We start from the raw sequence: 20037 nt of genomic DNA, 5'->3' as shown, positions 1-20037 counted from the left end.
GTATGTTAGTTTTATCGATCTAGGTATACATGGAGAGGCCATGCTCATCTGATCTTAAAAACATAGTGTTGTAATTAAGATTAATTAAGATTTTTCGTTGATAGTTTTCTTCCTCCTATTTATCAATGACTAGAGGTGTTTGAGAGAACATGGGCCTATAATGTTCACAGTGCATTAGACCTACTGCATGAGTCCTCAGGGACATTCTGCGTTGTGGGATCCTAAATTTTGAACTAGGTCCTGTATACAAAACAGGGCTGGAATATGAGGTAATAATGCAGAATTGATGCGTAGCGTTGGGTCCTTGTTTATCAGACATTTAACTCATGGTATTAACTGCTAAAACATCACGTGAGACTTCACATACATTCATTTTAAAATGTTCGTACACAAAATAAAAGGATTTGCCCCCCATGTCGTTGAGGAGTAATGTCAATACAGAGAACTACAATACCCAGAATTCCACACAACAGGAAGAAGACCCAGAATTTCAGTCAGGTGACGAAGTGTCACGTCACGTGCCCCTCTGCATTGTACTTACTGGCTCCCAAAACACAACCAGCTCATTTACTACCTGGAGACTGCAATGGAAGGTACTGTGACTCATTATCAGCTTTTTATCTTATACATTTCGATAAACAGCGACTGAATTACAACGAATATTCGTAGATATATCTGTGTGTGAGAAAGTGTAGCTTATTTGTATTTAGTGTTCAGCTATAACGTTTGCTAGCTAGCTATTGTACGTAAGGACAGTAACAAAGGCGTTGACTGCGTTGACAGATGTTATTGTTATGTTAATGAAAAGCCAAGCAATGATCTAATCACATTAAAAGATGGGGTGTTTAACCAGTGTCTCCTGAAGCTAAAGCAGTACATTTAAATGAGGTCAGCACCATCAGCAGCATCCCTTGTTGACTGTAATGTTTTACTTTTTGTCCTGTATTTACTGGAGACTTTGTTTAAGCTTATCAGCGGTTTCATGAGAGATTCAACCCGCACAGTATCGGCCTAAAATGTCTTTATTGTTTGAGATTCGAGTTTCTTCTCAAGACAATTGTTGGTATTTCATGAATCTTCTTACAGATTATGTCAATAAATAAAGTGGCATAAGATACGTGTGAGAGTCTTCAAAACGAAGAAAGAGTAATCTAATTACCTTCACCTGGTTTGACTTGTATGAAAGGTTGTTTAACCATCTTTCACTTGAGTTGTATTGTTAAGATCCAATGCATATCAGTGCTGATGTCAGCTATCATTACTGGGAAATAGTTTAGATGCTTTACTTGAGGCTGTTTGTCTCCCTGGTGTGCAGTGATGAAGTTGAACTCTAAAGCTACCATGGTCTTGTTAAAATGGTGCGCTTCATTACCCCATACCTCTAGTCCTGAGTACTTCATTGAGTGTTTGTTAGGAGAAGATAAGATAGAAACAGTTTAGGAAATGGCTCATCAAAACTTTGATATACTCTCAAAGTGAACACTAACATGAAAAATGTTTACCTACCTTGACTTTCCACATATTATAGTAATTATACGGTAATTATAAATTAAGAGAAGGAAAAAAAACAGAGACGAAGAACCCCGTTACATTCATTTAAATGTTGATGTTGTATCAGTACTGTGTATATATTTTTTTAAATGTATATGACTCTAAATGCAAACAATATTTCATTACAGATTGCTGATTGGTTCCCCCATCATACTTAAGGTGATACTGGACTTTTCTGATCAGAATTTCCACCACTTTGATTCAGAGAGTTGGAGACAAACTTTCTGGGTTGCATAAGACTTGTCAGGCCGAGCTACAGCCTGTAGACTCATGGCGATTAACACGGATGTTGAGGACTGGGGCGGCATTGGGAGTAACGACTCTGGAGAACGAGCGTGGCTCTTGCAGAGCCCCAGCGTGGATTCTGTCCCGCACCTTGAGACAGAACGGAGTGGGAGCGGTGGCGTGTCGTCTTGGGCAGCGGTCTTCATCGTGGTGAATGCAGCACTGGGAGCAGGTCTGCTCAATTTCCCCGCAGCCTTCAATTTGGCAGGAGGAGTGACTGCAGGAGTCATGCTTCAGATGGTGAGGAGATCCCAGTGAGGCACATAATACTCACACATAAGCCCCTTTCCTGACTGCAGGAGGCTAGGGCTGGGCGATATGAAGAAGATCAAATATCACAATAGTTTGGACCAAATACCTCATTATCAATATTGAGACAATATTGTTGGGTTGACTATTGGTGCTCTCACAAAATACGATTTGTGATAAATAACAATCAGTAATGTGGATACAAGGACTAAGTGGGTAAAGGCAGATATGAGAACAGCTAGAACAGTTTAAATTCACAAAATTACAGATTTACCGTAATATAGCCTTTAATACCAGGGAAGACAACTTGTGCCATATTACGTTATTTGGATCTCCAAAGTCTTAAGACGAGCTCGTCTCCCACACGATATCGAAATAATATCAATGTATTGCCCAGCCCTCCATAAGGGTATACTCAGACTGAATGTTAGAGCTGATAACTGCTGACCATCTGAATGTATTGCCTGAGTTCTTGTGACCAACTTAAAACTGCCTATAGACAACATTTATTGGGAACTATAACGCGTTGCATCCTGTTTCTTTGTTTCAGTTCATGCTGATCTTCATAATCAGTGGACTGGTGATTCTGGGCTACTGCTGCCAGGTATGTGCCACTGAATCAGGACCATCAGATTGGACTTCCTGAAGGTCTTAAATGCCATCTCTTACTGTTCCACTTGTTTCTCTTTCATTTTCTCCAACATGTTCTCCAGCCTTCAGAATCTGACTGCTTTTCTTTCTCATGAGTATTTCTCCTTCAGTGGCTTTGTGCAACACTGTTCTGTGGTTGTATTCCTGAAGCGTATTGCACAACAGCTCACACTTCCACTTCCTGCTGGCTCAGACTTGTGCTTACATGTTAAACCCCAATGGAGAAAGAGTCCAGCCAACTTTGTGTTTGTTAAATACATTTTAGTGGTTCTAACTGAGAAACATCTGCAGATTATTGCTTTAAATTACAAACATCTGCCATACAAAGGCCTGCATGTCCTAAATCATGTGGGACCATGAGAATAGCTGACTTCATGATTGAGTTTGATTGACTGATTGTCCTCAACAGATTAAAACCATTATTTTATACTCTATACCACGCTTTAAACTGCAGACGATTACGGTCAGTGAGGCTCCTACTTACTTTTACTTGTGGAGTTTTTACCTTGTGAATATATCAGATGAAAGGAAATTGCCATGGAACAAATACACCAGTGAATGCAACTTATCTGGTACCTTATTTGGATTGTTGCTTTAAACTCCACACATGCTGTGGTATAACTGCATTAAAAGATGACATATCTTAAACCACATGAGCTAACTCAGGAGAAGATCGTCTTTTGTTGTGACACTTATCAGCAAAGAAAATCTGAATCAAGCTACTGTGGGCACACGATTAACACGACAGAATTTTGCGTGATCCTGGAGGTGTTCTAACATTGCTGGGGAATGTTTTCTTGACTCAGCATTGCATAAAAGCCATATGTTGCCGAAAGCATTATTTACTCGGGCGGGTGCATTCCTTCAAGGGCTCAAGTTTACCCTAATTCAAAGGAATATGCATAATCATCTCAAGATTGGCTAAATAGCTAAAAGGCTATTCTAATACATTAACTGCTGAGTCCACGTCTACTTTTTAATGATCTGTTTGCTTTCGTCAGGTCAGTAATGAAAGCACCTATCAGGAGGTCGTCAGAGCTACTTGTGGGAAAGTAACAGGCATCGCGTGTGAAGTCGCCATCGCTGTCTACACCTTCGGGACTTGTATCGCTTTCTTCATTGTGATTGGAGACCAGCTGGATCGCTGTAAGTATATTCACAACGATAAAGTGAAGCTGCCCTCTCTCAATTTATCAAATTGGTTAGAACATATTTTATATGTTTATATTTTCCTAAACCTCTGACAGTTTAAAGTTGCAATTTCTTCGTGTCATATTGTTCTGACACCTACGTTTACATGGACTTTGTCCGACATTTAACTGTGGCCTGTGTGTTTGAACAAAGGAAGATGTCTGGTCGTAGTGTGTGTTGATGAGAGCAAAGAGCATCAAGGATGACACCACTCAGCTTTTTCTCTCAGTACATGTGACCCTCATGTGACCCACTCTAACATATCCTCTTACTGAGACGCTGCCCGTGTAGAAATCCTACTGCTGCCTGTTTCTGGAAATAGACTGTGACCTTCCACCTATTTATGAATGAATAGATGAATGGAGTGGTTGTGACTTTAATTATCTACTGAGCTAAATATCTTCCATGTGTACTGCAGTTTACAGTTACACTCTCTATTCTCATCCAGCTTACATCATACTGCCTCTTTCTGTCTGTTTGTCCTTCTCAACGTTTCTTTTGTAATTCCTGTATTTTTGTTTCAGTGGTGGCAGCAGTGGTTCATGACACAGATGGTACAGTCAGTGGCCACTGGTACACTGACCGCAAGTTCACCATCTCTGTTACTGCAGTCCTGGTTATTCTTCCTCTCTCCATCCCCAAAGAGATTGGCTTTCAGAAGTATGCCAGGTACAAAACTGTGTTACTAACTCATCTTATTTTCTCACTGAGGATTGAAATTAGTTAATGTCTTCTTAGGTTTTACCTTGCGTGATGATCATGTCTGGGTTGTTCTTCTTCGTTGTAGTGCATTGAGTGTGATGGGGACCTGGTATGTGACCATCGTGGTCATTATAAAGTACATCTGGCCAGATAAAGATATGACTCCGAGCCACGTTCCCGCTAGGTGAGTCTGCACACACTTTGTGAAATTTTTCAAAATGTTTGACTACTTACTTCAGCACTGTCCACCTACTCATTCAAGCAGAAACATCTGCATCCTCGTCGTCATGCTTTGCTTGAGTTGCTAAATCATTGTCTTTGTTACAGTTCTGCTTCCTGGACTGCAGTTTTCAATGCAATGCCCACCATTTGCTTTGGTTTCCAGGTACCTCTTCATTTGTGTCATTTGAGATAATACAACTATATGCCTTTGTTTCCAAAAAAATATTTTTGTCTTACCTTCTTCCTCCTGATCTCTTCCTACAGTGCCACGTCAGCTGTGTGCCGGTGTTCAACAGCATGAGCAGAAAAGAGCTCAAACCTTGGGGAATTGTAGTCACTCTCAGCATGATAATTTGCCTCTTTGTCTACACAGGAACAGGTATTGTCAATGCGTGCACTCAAATATGTACTTAATAAATAACCTGTCAATAATATTCTGATAAAATGATACAGTCATGGTAAACCATCCACTTAATTGGTTTTCTTGTCTCGTGGGTCTGATATGAAGTAGTCCCTGACCTTCAACGTGTGTCTGGTCTTAATGTCTGTAAATGTCAGTTTAAGTTATGCTGATATCACAGTCAGCTACTGTGTGTTCTTAAATGATTCTTGTGTTTGATCAGGAGTCTGTGGCTTCCTGACGTTTGGCTCCACTGTCAGTCAGGATGTGTTGATGTCGTACCCTTCTGATGATATCCCTGTGGCCATCGCGAGAGCTTTCATCGTCATCTGTGTCATCACCTCCTACCCCATTTTACACTTCTGTGGCAGGTAAGATTTTGTGAAAATGTGCACGTTTCTATTTCCACACTTCTGGTCTCCCTGTTTGACATACCGTGTCCCAGCTACAGATGTGACACAAAATGCGGTCAATGCATTTCTAGTGTGTGTTTTTTCTCGTTACAATACAGTCAATGCAGCATTGCTTGTGTCCTCCCAGGGCCGTTATAGAAGGACTGTGGCTGCGTTTCCAAGGTGAGCAGGTGGAGGTGTGTGTGCGTCGTGAGCAGAGGAGGAGGATCCTGCAGACGCTGGTGTGGTTCGTTGTCACGCTCGTCCTCGCCCTCTTCATCCCAGATATTGGTCGGGTGATCTCGCTGATCGGAGGATTGGCGGCCTGCTTTATCTTTGTCTTCCCAGGTAACATTTCCCTCATTGACTGCAAGGTTTCAGGTTTCTGTCAGTTATTAATGTCACACTGAAATGTCCTTGTTCAATGTCTCTTCAACAGGTTTGTGTTTGATGCAAGCCAAGCTGTCAGAGACTGACAGCCGAACTGCAAGGTGAGATTGCTTATGCCTGCATGTCTTTCAGTTTGGAGCCAAATTGATTTAATTATATTGTGCAACATGGCAACAAGGTCCTTGGATGTAACCCCACGAGGAGCCTCAGTGTGTGCCGTTTGCATGCTTCTTTAACTGGAGGTGGCCGTTGGGTGCTGCATTGTTGCTGCCCTTTTCTACTATTTAGTTAGAATGGGTCAAACACAGAGGATTCATTTCCTTACAGGGATTAATGAAGTAGAACTTAAAGATGTATTATTATCACACTTTGTACTTTGGCCACTAGTGTCTAGAAAAGAACCCCAAAACAAGCTCCCACAATATCACTAATTTATGTTGTTGTTACGCCCCACTTGTAGTCAAACAACTATAAATAGACATTCAGTAGACAAACAGTAACATAGCATTCATTTGGAGTTGTTTCTTGGCACCTCTGCTCTGTTTTGGTCTCCACCAACTCCTAAAAAATGTCTCCATTTTTGCCTGTGTTCACCAGCCACTTCTCTCTGTCTGCTGTTTGCTGCTGAGTAGGAAGTGTGCAGTGTATCGGAGCGTGTTCACCGGAAACCAAAATAATGAGCTAAAAGAGCGATTAAAAGATTAGAAAATGAGTCTGAAATTATTTTGGCAATAAATCAATTAAGCAAATAAAATAAATTAAAATGCCTCATTTTATTTATTCATTTAAAAGGGACCATATATAGTTTAAAACATAACTTTCACCATTTGATTCACTGTAATAGATTACAGCTTTAAACTAATTTGCATCAGTAGTTCCTTATGTTCTCTGGCTCCAGTTTTATAGAAAATGTGAACTGAATATTGTTGGGTTTTGATTAATTATTGAAATAATCAGCAGATTAATCCAATATGAAAAAAGTTAGTTGCAGCCCTTAAAGAAACTTAAACACATAATTCTGCCGACTGATTTTGCACTATGAGCGATCCTTTCACATTATTGACATTTAAATTTGGTGTTGATATAAAAACATTTTTTAATACAGATTTAAGTAAACTTTCTTCCGTGATGAGGACTGTTCTTTAATGTTTGTCTCTCTGTTTCAGCTGGCATGGATCGGTGGTCTTTGGTGTTACGATGGTTACGATTGGAGCGTTCATCTTTGGCCTCACCACGACTAACTCCATCTATCAAGACGTCGTCAGCTAAAAGGAACAGTTTTATCGGAGACAGCGGTGTTTCAGACAGAGGGGGGAGGGGGCTTAGTCCTGTGCTGCTATTCTGAACTACTGGAGAAGCATCTCATGACACTCATTTTAAACAATCCTCTGCAGCATGTCACATTCCTGCTCCATACTGAGTTAAAGCTCCACAACTCTTCATTCAGTCAGGTAGTAGTCAGAGACACAATGCCAAATGACTTCAGACACTTTGCCTTTTATTTTAGGTACAGTTTAATTTGCATGTTTTATATTTTTATGGTGCTTTTAACAACAGTGAAACAGTTTGTCTCTGGACCCTGTACGGGTAACATATTCCTGTTCTGTTTACAAGAGCTGAAGGACTTTGTATAGAAAGGTCTTACAATCAAATTGATTTTAATAAGGAAATTGTACCAATTTGTGTATTTTAACTTGCATGTAAATGTTTCTTATTGAAAATGACGAGCTGTGGTTCCCAGGTCTAATTCAGGGCCAGACTTTATGTTGCTGCTGCTGATGGTTTGTACACATATTAACAAATCTGTCTCTTCTCTAATGGAAAATTGAATTCAGTGATACGTTTGCACACACTAGGACACAGAATCATTGAGTGATGTGATAACTGCAGGGTGGGACAGTTCAAGTCTTGTTGATTTTTTTCATTCTTTGATAATCAATAACAGTTTTCAACTATGAATGTGAATTCAGGAAGGCATTTGACTTGTTTATTTTTTTAGTTTGGTTGGTTCCTTATATATTCTATAGAGTAGAAGTACTATGAGGATTTTATACTTGGCTTTGAGGTGAAATCATATTTGTTGTTTTGTGAAAGTACAAAGTTACATACACTTAACCCTGCCGGCCTTTAATAAGAAGTTACTGCAATGTGCAAATCAGTTAACTGCCCAAATGAAAACCACAGCAGTGTGCCTCCCCAAACACCATGAGCAGATCTGAGTGTCCACATTACAGATATGAAAACAACAATTCCCTGCAGAGTGGGTTGAAAAATTATACTGTGTTAATGAATGTAAGCAAAAATGTATGTAACCTACACAGAATCAGTTTGTGCATAATTTACAGAAAACAGTTGGACTTGGTGCTCAGGCTACAGTCACTAGCTTTATTTACTTGAATCCGTTCACACCACTGCAGACTTTGTTTTGAGCTCAAGTTAGAAATTAAAAATAATTTATTTGCTGCTTTTTTTTTAACAAAGACCAAAATGTGAGCTTTTGTTTTATGCCCCAATATTCAAGACCATCTATTTAACACTAATGCTGCTCATAATTATTCAGTCATATTAAGTTATTTTGAATTAGTTTTTCAACAAAGCTCAAATATAGCTGACATACATTTAAAATCAGGAAAATGTTAAAAAGTTTACTTACAATGACATAAGGACTAAACTGAATAGATTCAATTCTTTGTTTACATTTATTTAATTAGACTGGATCACAGCTAATATTTTTGGGTATGTTAAGCATGTTATAGTTCAAGTGAGATTATCTGCAGCCTTTTGATTAACGGTTTTATGAAACCCAGCAATATAAGGTGTTTTATTTACAATGTTAAAGGGATTCATTTTAACAATTCTATTGCATTAGCCACACTGTTGAACTAAAACCATTTACCATATACTTGAAAAGGAAAAGCTAAGAGTTAAAAAAACAGTAATGCTTTCTGTGAGGTATTAACACTTATTCATTAAAATGTCTTTATTATTTCTTGGTGCTGCAGACAAGAGTTAATCTGGTCATTCGTGAATGCAGAGTGCATTTATGATATCTGTCACTGATTTACTATGTTTCAAGTCCCCCCCCGCCCCCCCAAGGCTTTTGATAATTAAACACAGAAAGTTGACCTACAAACATGAATTTCATGGCAAGTTTTAATGGAAATACTGTGATATTTAAATTAATCAACTACAATCAAGGTCATGTGTCGCTGGCAGTTTAAAACATTTAATAAAGACAAATACAAGTAAAGTTACAGTTTGGATTGAGACCACACACACACACACACACACACACACACACACACACACACACACACACACACACACACACACACACACACACACACACACACACACACACACACACACACACACACACACACACACACTTTGATCAAGTGCAGCAAATACTTCTCCAAAGTATTTGGAGAAGGACAAATTCTGTTTTGGCATTTTATAAGATATGAAATGAAACAGTCAAGCAGGGTTCTCTCTTCATTAAATTGTAAAAGACTTGTTTAATGTACAAGTAGTTCTTTAAGTTTCAGGACAATGCAGTAAAATAATCTAAAACAAGACAAAGCCACCGAAGAGTTTAAGGCTGAATAGAATGAAGTTAACGGCCCAAATCAGTCAGATAACCTCAACCAACTGAGCAGGTGCTTTTCACTTACTGAAACCAGACTTAAGGCACAAAACCCCAAAATAAAAAAGGAATCAAATCTGATTGTATTCACATTTGTGGTCCTCTAAAAATAGAGACCTTCTAAAAATGGTTTCAATTCCTCAATACTGGCACTTGAATAGTTTAATTTCATTCATTTATACATTCATACATACATATAATGTGGTGCAGAGCAAAGCCAAGAACAAATATGTCTCCCTTCAAATACTCAACACACTTCACTGCAGGTATGAACAATATAGATGAAAACAAGTGCCTTAATAGTCCCTTTCCCTCCAAAATCCTCTTCCCTGAGAAAAATGTACCATCTAACAAGTGATAAGTGCCGGTATATTACATTCAGCAGCCTCCATCATGGCTCAGTAGGAGCCATTAGTGATGAAAGACTGGAACATGTGGAAGGCTGGACCTGGAGCCCACTGAGGAACCATGTGACCTGCACCCTGAAACAGAGGACAGTGGGATTTCACTGCAATGCAACCACACCAATGTGAAACAGGAAAGCCATGCTTCTTATGGCACAAACTAAACACACTGGTGGTTACCTTGACTGTCAGGAAAGTGATGTTTCCATACTGCTGGTAGAAACCAGCAATCTGGTTATCATGAAGCCAGGTCTGGTACCGAGTGGTTGCCTGAGAACATAAATATATAGTATTAAGAAGTATTTTGGGGGGGGGGGTATATATTTGGATAATCTTTCCTAAAAGTCCCTACCTTCAGGCCGAGGTCTTCCACAAACCACTGGTCTCCCAGGAAGTTGCAGGACATGTCGGTGTCTCCGTTGTAGACGAGCGCCTGCAGGCCCAGAGAGAGCAGTTTCAGATACACCTCCTTCACTGTTGGGTACAGGTTGTGGTATTGCTCCCCAACGTCATCACTATCAATGAAGAAAAGGTTTAGAGTACATTATGATCATGGTTGATGTGTTCCTAACCTCCTACCTAACTCCACACAGAAAAGAGGGGAATGCCTCAGTTACAGATAGCAGTGAACACTGCTATTGTTTTTGCCATAATATCTGCTGTTTGCACAGGCACCTGGTGGATGTGCTCATGTCGCCTTTAAACGTTGTTAACAGCAGTAACACAATCTGAATGCTTGCTTTAGCCATGCTAGCTGCATGAATCCTGCAGAGCTCCTCTGGTGCCACCATGAGGTTGCCGTTTGGAGTGAAGCTTCTCAAATAGTGGATGGACTGACATGAAATGTGGTACATCAATAAATTCATGTCCCCCTGAGGATTTATTGAAATCTTTTTGGGGATCCCCTCACTTTTCATCTAGCGCCATTATATGGTCATAATTTAAATTTGTACAATTTCTGCAAAACTAATGACATTATGAGATCAGTTGGACTTTTTAAGTTTAGAGTTTGACTAACCTAAGGAAATATTATACCTTCTTAAAATCAGCAGGTTAGCATGCTGATGTTAGCATTTAGCTCAAAGCTCTGACCAAGAGCAGCCTCACAAAGCCACCTAGTCTTGTTTTACTGTGATCTGCACACTTTTTCCTATTTAGTCATTTTATAAATTTGCTGCATTTTATGATTAAATAATTGATTCACTGCGAGTTGAATGCACATGTGCCAAACTGTGGCTTTCAGGTGCAAATGAGCAGTCTGTCACATTCTTCCTGTGACATTGAGAGGTGAGAGGGTCAGGTTATTGTGTCTCTAGACTGAGAAAAGATTATCTTTGACATGCATGTTGGACAAATATGGATTAACCACTGCCATACATTTTTTTAAATCTTTCCGTAGACAATTTGTAGTTTTTTTTCTTTAACCCCCCCCAAAAAACAAAAACAACTATACATTGTTCACAGGGAACAATACTATCAACAAGGAGTCACAGCTGCCTTTAATTGTATTAGTACCATCACATTAATTATTTAGCTGCAACATACCTGCAGATGTCCCATGGTGGCAGTGTATCTGGAATGTGCAAAGCTTTCCTCACGTCGCCTCTATTCAGCCAGTTTAGCTGAGCCGTACTGTTGATGCAGGGAGGGACATCTCCCAGAGACACAAAGGGAGACACTCCATCTGAAAGCTTCATAAAAAAATAATTTAAAAAAATAATTTAAAAAAGTCATCATTATCGCCACAAGACAATGACTTAAAGCACAGGTGCATGGGCGAGCGACACTCACCTTGTGGGTGTGTTGATGTTTCCTGTACTTCTTAAACAGGTGACTCATGGTCCTCTCGTAGCCTCTGTGGAATCTTCTGCCACCCTCGCAATCCAAGTAAAGGGCATACTCATTAAGCCCACTATTATACACAATACCAAAGGCCATATTGACCTGGAGGGAGAAGAGGACAAAGTATAATCTAAGTCATCAGATAGTGCCAGAAATGCCCAGCTGAATTGTAAAGCAATAGTGCACACGTACCAGCGTCTTGCAGCGCTCTGAGCTGGAGTTGTAGAAATTACAGGTCCCCTTGTCACAGCAATTTATGTTCAGATCTCGCCACAAACTGCACATAAAACATAGCTTTACAATGGCATCATAACTTCTTGTCAACCAGTAGCATGAGGCCCCCCACACGCTGTCACTTATATTCCTTTCTGCGTCAGAATTAGAACTACAAAAGTACATTATGAGGTTTTTCTTTGGACTTCTAGCATTCAGCAAAGAAAAGGACTCTTAAGAGAACATTAAAATAATCTGCTGTTCCTCCTTACAGACTGGCATTGTTTCCTTTCATATAAAAGTACAAGCAGAAAGCAAGCGTTTAATGGGATTTGTGAAAACGACTATGGTCTTTCATTTCTTTTGAAACCTCATGTTTCTCCCAATGTTCCAGGGAGTGTCGACCTTCATTTCAGACTGGAGGTTATGCATGTAGTGTGCATCATTGCTAAATTAACCAGGGGAACACACGCTAGCTTCTGTTGGCATTGCAAAGAACCGCTTACTCTTCTCCAAAGAGGCCGTGGTAGTAACCAAAGTAGATCAAGGTTTGGTCATTGAGCGCAAAGCTGCTGAGACCATTTCCCACTGAGAAGCCCTGAAAACAAACATTTTTGGCATTTAATGTCTTCTTTACTGCAAAAGTATTTTCTGAGTTTCACAAAATAACATCTCGACAATCATGAAACTGCATTCTGGTGGTGGTACCGATACTGAGCAGTGGATGGTGCTGATGAGCAAAACATCCACTGCTCTGAAGTGAAAGAAGTATTCCACTCCATTACTCAAGTAAAAGTAGCAATATAACCGAGTGATGTGTAGAAATACTTGTTACAAGCAAGTCATACATTGAAAGTTTTACTTATGTAAAAGTAGAAAAGTATGACCATCAACATATGCTTAAAGAACCAAATGTCTTATTATGTAGAATGGCCTATTTCAGCATAACATTTTAATATCATTGAATTATTATTAACGCATTAATGTGTTCATTGATGTGTTAATGTTGCAGCTGGGAAAGGTGGGGCTAAAGTTGATTACTTTGTACAGACAGCTTGTGAATTCAAATAATCAGATCTTATAATAATACTTCAGAATGTATTTGGTGATCATGTATTGTATTATTTATCTGAATAGTAAGGACAAAAGGGATTAAAAAAAAAAAAAAAGACAACATCTCCTCTGAAACGTAGGAGTATAAAATTGCAGAGAATGGAAATACTGAGGTAAGTACCTCAAAATTGGACTCACTTGAGCAAATCTACTCTAGTTACATTCCACCACTGCCCTTTATGAAGCATCTCACCTTGAAGTTGATTTTGGCAGCTCCAGTAACCACACGCACGCTCAGGGTTGGCGCATAAATTCCACCATAACTTTCCCCAAAGATGAAGAACTCATTTTGAGTGAAATTTGGGAACTTGGCAAAGAAACTCTGCAGGGCTTTGTAATTATCATCAGCAACCTAAGAAAAGAACACGTGAAAGTGAAAAGACTGTTTCTAATCGTGTCTATAATTTTCAAAGCTAGGCAGTCAGTCACTGAACTCACCTGGTCATCATCGGTGGCATACTTTTTGTCATCAGAGTAGGAATATCCCACTCCTGCTGGAGATTCTAGATACAGCACATTGGCAATCTTGTTCCAGCTGAACGTGTTCTCATACAGTGTGGCCCCGTTGTCATTTACCTGAAAATGAAATCCAACAATGCCAATTCCATCAATTATAATATTATGTTCAGCGTGCACATAGTTTTGTGCACAAAGTTAGCCCGCTCACATGAAATGGTCCATTCTCTGACAGGAATCCATCCAGCGAGCTGCAGCCTGGGCCTCCATTCAGCCAGAGCACCACAGGGTCTTTGACTGGGTCCCTCTGAGAAGTCACAAACCTGCAGGAGACCAGGACCAGGGTTAGTTACAGACTGCATGGCAAACTGAAAAGGTCCCACATGCCTCCACTACCGGCGCTATAGAGAAGAGGAACTAAGTGAGGCGTACTGAGAAGCCGCAGTCGGTTGATGTTTCTTACCAATAGTGGAGAAACTTTCCGGGTCGTGCCTGGAGGTGACCCGACCACTGTCGATAGTTCGGTTTGAACGACATACCAGGCAGGTGGGTCACCTCATCGGGGGCGTACTGAGCCCGGGAGACGAGCGGAAACACGAACAGCAAACACACCAACAAACCAGTCGCGAACATCTTTGAAATCTACCCCAAACTACACAACAAAGCAGTGGTTTCTTTGCAGCAACTTCCTCTACCGTCCTCAGCGGCGGCTCAAAATATACAGGACTATCCAGAACGTCATATGACTTCTACTGTGGGTCACGTGACCAGCGCCTGACTCAACGAAGCACATGTAGGTGTGACGTGTTTGAAGCAGGTTTATTGAGTTATCATCATCATTTTGTAATTAAAATCCGTGCACCCTATAAACCTCTTATTGAAAACATTCACTGTACAACTAGAGGAACATACTCATACTAAAGCAATACAAAATGATCATAACTACAGGCTATGTGAGGCCAAATTAAACAAAAGACATTGAAATGTGGATATAAATGTGTATTATTATATATATATATATATATATATATATATATATATATATATATATATATATATATATATATATATATATATATATATATATATATATGCCATCTCTAGTTTGTATAACAGAATATACAGAAACTAAAACTTTGAAACACAAATTGATAGAAACCACTTTAAACTAATTTTAAAAGATAAACATTGAGAAATAAATACAATCACGAGTATCAGTTAAAAAAGTAAATCAGAACAAATAACAGTTCTTCAGAATTACTTTAATAATGAGTTTAGGAGCACGTCCCTCGATTACCAAATGAGCAATGGCCCCAAACAACACTGGTTAACCGCATGGTTTTGGTCATTTAATTAATTATAAAATATCTGAGAATAACACAAATATGGCAAACGAACTTCTGAGTGTTGCTGGACTAGTTATAAAGCTTAAAGTAGATGGAATACGTATCAAATTAATAATTAAGTTAATATATCTTCCGGGGTGCCCTTTTACACTTTTGTAATCATTTTAGTATGAGAGGATTTTATTGTGGTCGCTCAAATGGTCGGGCTTTTATTGTGAAGGCAGGCTGCTAGAAAAAAAATAGGCGCCTAACTCCTCAACAGTGGGGGAGGGGCGACCAGTAAAGTGGGACCGTAGACATTGGCTTTAGATTGGATTTAAACTGTGGATACGTGAGATACGTGAATCTCAGTAAAATCTGTAGTGTCTGCTTTAAATACTGTCAGTTGTCGTCCTCTGGACTGCTAACGTCAGTTTAGTACCGTCGGCAGCAACTCTCTAACGTTACCGTTACACTAACCAGGTGAGTTAAAAACTGTTATTTATCATAACTTGCATGCTTTGTGCTGAGGTCACGTAGACAGCCTGTTCGTATGCATGTTTAAGCGCGCTTTCGAGCAATGAAAAGTTACACAGTACATGAAACACTTTGTATAAACAGTGGTATTATATTAGCTGTGAAACAGGGAAAAGTTACACACAATGTTAGTGTTTCCGGTACAAACCTTTCACGATAAATCTACATCAGAGAGAAACGAGCTCTGATGAAAGTAGAGACAAGTACGTGACAATGTCGTTTTTCCCCAAAATGTATTCCTTCCAAGATGTAACGTTATTCAAAAATACAAATTGTGGCTCAAACCCAGATAATACTTTTATTTTGAAGAACTATATTTCTGTTTGTGTGAAGCGGGCTCTCTGCAGGTGATTCGAACATCACAGAACAGGGAGGTTTCGGGGACTCATTTGATCTGCTCTCACGTGTAGGGGAATGGATCTTGAAGATAGTCCAGACGGAGAGACCACCACGCCAGACCAGAACCCCATATACCAGAGAAGTCGGAGGAGCCTTACTGTGCTCGCCACCAGGTTTGTCAGCTTGTTACAAGAAGCTGAAGGCGGTGTGCTGGACCTGAGAGACGTAAGTGAGCTTAGACCGGTACAACAAACACCGATCTCATCACTGCAGATGTTTCATTACATTTGGACAATGAATAAAATGACAGAACACTTTCAAATAAGATAATTAGATAATAGATTACAGTGTGCACCAGCAAATAAGACCTTTTTATAATGTTGCTCTTGGATGCTTTGTCAGAAATGTGTATTTTTTTTTGTGCTACAGTTGGCGCTTATTTGGGTTTTCTTTAATTAACCCATGGTTGTGTCAGTATAGTTGGCTGAGACACACAGACCGTAGAGTAAACAAAACTCATCAAAGGATGAGAGAGAGAGGAGGCTCAGTGGGCTTTTTTGTATCTTCTTACAGGCCATCAGGGTCCTGGCTGTCGGAGAGAAAAGGCGAATCTACGACATCACAAATGTTTTGGAGGGAGTTGGTGTGATTGTGAAAATCTCCAAGAGCATTGTAAAGTGGAAGTAAGTTTTTAACTTTGCCTTGTGTGCATGCATCTGAATATGGACGTGTGGCGCAAAATATGTTTTATAATATATAAATATGCTTTTTTATTATTTCTTCTTTAAGTGGCACATTGCCAGGAGAAAATGCATACAGAGTAACCAACAGAGTGATGGCGCTGAGGGCGGAGCTGAAGGACTTGGAGCAGAAGGAAAGTATGTTGGACCAGCAGAAATTCTGGGTTGAACAGAGCACCAGAAACACGAGAGAAGACTGCAGCGAATATCCTTTGAACAAAGACGTAGCAAAGAGTGCTGCAATTTACGCGTTTGTTTGAAATGTGTTACGTTTCTTGCTTTAACAGTGTAGTTAAAACTGAAAATAATGTGGTGTTTTAAACTGAACCTTGACTCAAATCAACTCTGACCTATGTGAATCATGACGATATCTGCAACTGCTTTAGCGGTAAGTTGCAGTTTTTTCTGTGTACATTCTTGTGTCAGCATATTTTTTTATTTTATTTTTTATATATATACAGCAACTAATTCAAATAGCGGAGTGGTGAGAGTTAGTAGAGTTACATGCACACCCTTGCCCTACTTTTTGACAAATGTCTCCTCAGCAAAGGTCTTCCTCCCTCATCTCTGCTGTTGTTGAGTTGCACAGATTGATGCATCTGTAGGAAAACTCCAGAGATTTAAGATCAAAAACCAACAGTCTCTTCCAACTTCTTTAAATATAAATGTACACCAACATATGTGGACATTGGGGACTTATCATGAAGTCATCATGTGAGATAAATCCAGAGTTAAAAACTATTATTACTCTATGATTTCTATGCAGTATCTAGAAATGTGTTCCAGGAGCATTACAGCTCTGAACAGTCAAGTTGTAGAATTGTCAAAGTAGAATGCATTTTAGAGTCAACGGATGTTTTGGCTATTAGAATAATTTCCTTGTTGGCGCGATATCAACACAGCTGGACAAGCACAGCTGTATAAGTTAATGATGGCACTTGCATCACCACAATGGCTGACATTGTTTCAGTTTGTTCATGAAGAGGCATAAAGAACCACTAACATTTATTTTTTTTATTTTTTTTACTTGTATGTACAGACCAGAATAAATGATTGTCCTTTTTGAAAGGATTTTCACTCACTTCTTTTTTTTTTTTCTTTTTTTTTTCAGGCAATACTCTCTTGGCAGTACAAGCGCCATGTGGCACACAGCTAGATGTGCCCATTCCGAAAGCTGTAAGTTCTGCATCAATTGAACCTAGTGTAGTTTCTTTCCTTCCTTTTAATACAGATGGGATGATTTCGTATGTGCATACATCTTCTTTCAGGTCCAGAACTGCCCAGCAAAGTACCAGATCTATCTGAAAAGCATCAATGGGCCGATAGATGTTGTACTTCTTAACAAACTCTCTGTCAGCTCTGTTCCTGTCGTGCTGCCAGTCCCGCCCCCTGAGGAACTTTTACGGAGCGCCAAATCAGCCATGTCCACTTCAGACGAGACAGAAGGCAGCATCGCACCGTGTCAGGCTTCAGCTAATATCAAACATGGCCCCAAATCTAGAAGGTCGTTCATAGAGGACATGCTGCACCTTCAGCCGTCATCGCGTTCAAATGCTGAGCCGAACAGAACTGATTCATCTGAATGTGAGTGCTTTAGTTAGTACAATTTCTGAAGTGTGTTTTTGTTGAAATAGAAACCTAAGACTCCATTTTGGCTTGAACTTGCTAGTAAATTGGCTCACTCGTGCTCCCTATCTTAACTGAGATGGCGACAAGACAGACGTGGAGCTCTTCCTTCATTGAATGAGTTTATCAGTTATGCATGATGGTGGTATCTGGTATATGGTATCTCTGTGTGCTTGATGATTTCCTGTATACTTACACGATAATGTTTTCATGCCTCATGCATGCCTCTGTCATTGCTGAGGGCTTTTACATTGATTTTTTTTTTCCAGTGCGAGATTTATCAAAAGAACTGCAGGACCTACTACGCCCGACCAAAGGTAGGGCCCTTGTTGTATCTTGTGTCTCTGAATTATTTATTTTCTTTAGATTCTTATGTCAGTTTATTTGACTGTATACTAATGTATAAGTATGTCTTCCCTCATTTTGTAGCAATAATGAATGCAGATCTGCTGAAGAATCTTATAGCCTCTGATGGTAAGTGTAGTTTATTTTCTGACTTAATTTATATATTTTATTCATATCTATCATATTAGTATATGTAGAATATTTGTATTAATCATGGTTGCCTCTGTTTTTCAGTTTTCTCTCCCCTCCGTCTATCTCCGCCCCCATCTGAACAAGAATATGTCTACAATCTGGATGAGCGTGAAGGCCTCTCTGACCTCTTTGACACCCCCATGCTCAATGTTTGACCATAAACCTCTTTGTTAAGGACTTAAGAACGCAGTTTACTCCAGAAATGTACATTTGCCTGTTTTTAAATATAGTTATTTGATTATAATAAACAAATGATTTTGAACATTGTGTTTACTTCATTCATATACTGAGAAGCAAAAATAATGTAAATACTTATTTATTTATTCCAATACAAACAAAAGTATGATTCACCCTCTGGGGAGCATGAATGCCTGCACAAAATGTCGTGCCAATCCATTCAGTATTTGAGATATTTCAGTCTGGACCGTCTCGAGAGCCATGGCCAGTTCTGCCTGATCTCCTTGTGAAGAGGCTCAACAGTTGTATTTATCCTCCTATAGATTGTGCCTGAATAAGGAAAAATGAGCTGAAGTGGTATTTACACATCATTTGAGATGCATTTGGTTCATATTATTCAGTATTGATAGTAACTTTAAGTTATTGTATTTCATGTAGTGGTATTTAACCACATGCTATTAATAGACAACACTACCCTAGCCACAGCCTGTTCACCCGGCTGCCATCTCGCAAAAAATAAAGTCAGCTACTCCACCGACTAATGAGCAGCGTCTTTCCTCAGGCTGTGAGACCCCTTAATTCATCCTCCACATATAATATAATTTGGGGTTTCTGTGTGTTTTTCTTGGGTAGCGAAACAGGCCTACCAATGCATTTTGTTGTGCAATGACAATAAATGAAATACATATTTTAAACTAAAGATTAGGGTGTGTGCCTTGACTATTATGCACATCAAATCCACTTTTTCCTGATATTGTCGGTCTTTGTAGTTCTTAACGAAACAAGCTGCTTTTAGTAGGATAACACAATATGATTTATTCTTTCTGAAACACATATATACCTTAAATATACCTTGGTATATAAAGCACTGAATGGTTTAGGGCCAAAATACATCTCTGATCTGCTGCTACCTTATGAACCATCCCGACCCCTTAGGACTTTTCTGTTTGCTGCTGCCTTTATTTGAACCAGATTCAAGGATATTAATCAATTTCTGCATTTTACTACTGTATTTTATTTCTTACACTGCTTTTTAGTGTTTTAATGAC

The 20037-nt window shown here is 39.4% G+C and overlaps 3 protein-coding genes across 5 annotated transcripts; 2 read left to right on the top strand and 1 right to left on the bottom strand.

The window, feature by feature from the left end:
- The first annotated feature begins 547 nt into the window (after positions 1–547).
- On the top strand, positions 548–7998 carry slc38a7 (solute carrier family 38 member 7). Its single transcript, XM_068730445.1, has 12 exons — positions 548–593; positions 1680–2076; positions 2636–2689; positions 3738–3882; positions 4452–4596; positions 4715–4813; positions 4957–5014; positions 5116–5230; positions 5475–5622; positions 5792–5991; positions 6083–6134; positions 7200–7998. The coding sequence occupies exons 2-12, from the start codon at positions 1822–1824 to the stop codon at positions 7300–7302; spliced, it is 1374 nt and encodes a 457-aa protein (XP_068586546.1). The 5' UTR covers positions 548–593; positions 1680–1821; the 3' UTR covers positions 7303–7998.
- Positions 7999–9168: 1170 nt separating this feature from the next.
- Positions 9169–14426, bottom strand: si:ch211-122f10.4 (cathepsin A-like). Of its 2 annotated transcripts, XM_068730443.1 has the most exons (11): positions 14171–14426; positions 13919–14030; positions 13690–13827; positions 13445–13603; positions 12645–12736; positions 12118–12202; positions 11875–12027; positions 11629–11774; positions 10436–10598; positions 10264–10353; positions 9169–10161 (listed from the first exon to the last, which is right to left on the bottom strand). In XM_068730443.1, the coding sequence occupies exons 1-11, from the start codon at positions 14338–14340 to the stop codon at positions 10078–10080; spliced, it is 1392 nt and encodes a 463-aa protein (XP_068586544.1). In that variant the 5' UTR covers positions 14341–14426; the 3' UTR covers positions 9169–10077. The 2 variants fall into 2 exon arrangements, with proteins under 2 accessions (XP_068586544.1, XP_068586545.1); XM_068730444.1 differs by lacking the exon at positions 9169–10161 and having other exon boundaries at positions 10436–10516.
- A 903-nt stretch (positions 14427–15329) lies between these two features.
- LOC137887522 (transcription factor E2F5-like) lies at positions 15330–19509 on the top strand. 2 transcript variants are annotated; one of them, XM_068730589.1, is made up of 10 exons: positions 15330–15515; positions 15980–16133; positions 16482–16591; positions 16698–16853; positions 16993–17036; positions 17760–17824; positions 17917–18232; positions 18544–18591; positions 18704–18748; positions 18854–19509. In XM_068730589.1, the coding sequence occupies exons 2-10, from the start codon at positions 15984–15986 to the stop codon at positions 18964–18966; spliced, it is 1047 nt and encodes a 348-aa protein (XP_068586690.1). In that variant the 5' UTR covers positions 15330–15515; positions 15980–15983; the 3' UTR covers positions 18967–19509. The 2 variants fall into 2 exon arrangements, with proteins under 2 accessions (XP_068586690.1, XP_068586689.1); XM_068730588.1 differs by having other exon boundaries at positions 15903–16133.
- The last annotated feature ends 528 nt before the right edge of the window (positions 19510–20037 follow it).

Source organism: Cebidichthys violaceus, unplaced genomic scaffold, assembly GCF_023349555.1.
Source record: "Cebidichthys violaceus isolate CVI_PGR_0920_01 unplaced genomic scaffold, fCebVio1.0.p SCAF_5, whole genome shotgun sequence".
NCBI classification, from domain to species: domain Eukaryota; kingdom Metazoa; phylum Chordata; class Actinopteri; order Perciformes; family Stichaeidae; genus Cebidichthys; species Cebidichthys violaceus.
The sequence above is the reverse complement of the archived record's forward strand: the minus strand, read 5'-3'. Positions and strand labels throughout refer to the sequence as shown.

What these genes read in the sequence shown, in the direction of transcription:
- slc38a7 (XM_068730445.1), top strand. Translation starts at nt 1,822, where the DNA reads ATGGCGATTAACACGGATGTTGAGGACTGGGGCGGCATTGGGAGTAAC. An exon ending in TTCTGGGCTACTGCTGCCAG is followed by an intron (nt 2,690 to 3,737) that starts GTATGTGCCACT and finishes TGCTTTCGTCAG; the next exon opens with GTCAGTAATGAAAGCACCTA. An exon ending in ACTGACAGCCGAACTGCAAG is followed by an intron (nt 6,135 to 7,199) that starts GTGAGATTGCTT and finishes TCTCTGTTTCAG; the next exon opens with CTGGCATGGATCGGTGGTCT.
- si:ch211-122f10.4 (XM_068730443.1), bottom strand. Translation starts at nt 14,340, where the DNA reads ATGTTCGCGACTGGTTTGTTGGTGTGTTTGCTGTTCGTGTTTCCGCTC. An exon ending in CTGCCAAAATCAACTTCAAG is followed by an intron (nt 12,737 to 13,444) that starts GTGAGATGCTTC and finishes GTTTGTTTTCAG; the next exon opens with GGCTTCTCAGTGGGAAATGG. An exon ending in TGGAAGACCTCGGCCTGAAG is followed by an intron (nt 10,354 to 10,435) that starts GTAGGGACTTTT and finishes TTATGTTCTCAG; the next exon opens with GCAACCACTCGGTACCAGAC.
- LOC137887522 (XM_068730589.1), top strand. Translation starts at nt 15,984, where the DNA reads ATGGATCTTGAAGATAGTCCAGACGGAGAGACCACCACGCCAGACCAG. An exon ending in ACGAGAGAAGACTGCAGCGA is followed by an intron (nt 16,854 to 16,992) that starts ATATCCTTTGAA and finishes ACTCAAATCAAC; the next exon opens with TCTGACCTATGTGAATCATG. An exon ending in ATGTGCCCATTCCGAAAGCT is followed by an intron (nt 17,825 to 17,916) that starts GTAAGTTCTGCA and finishes ATCTTCTTTCAG; the next exon opens with GTCCAGAACTGCCCAGCAAA.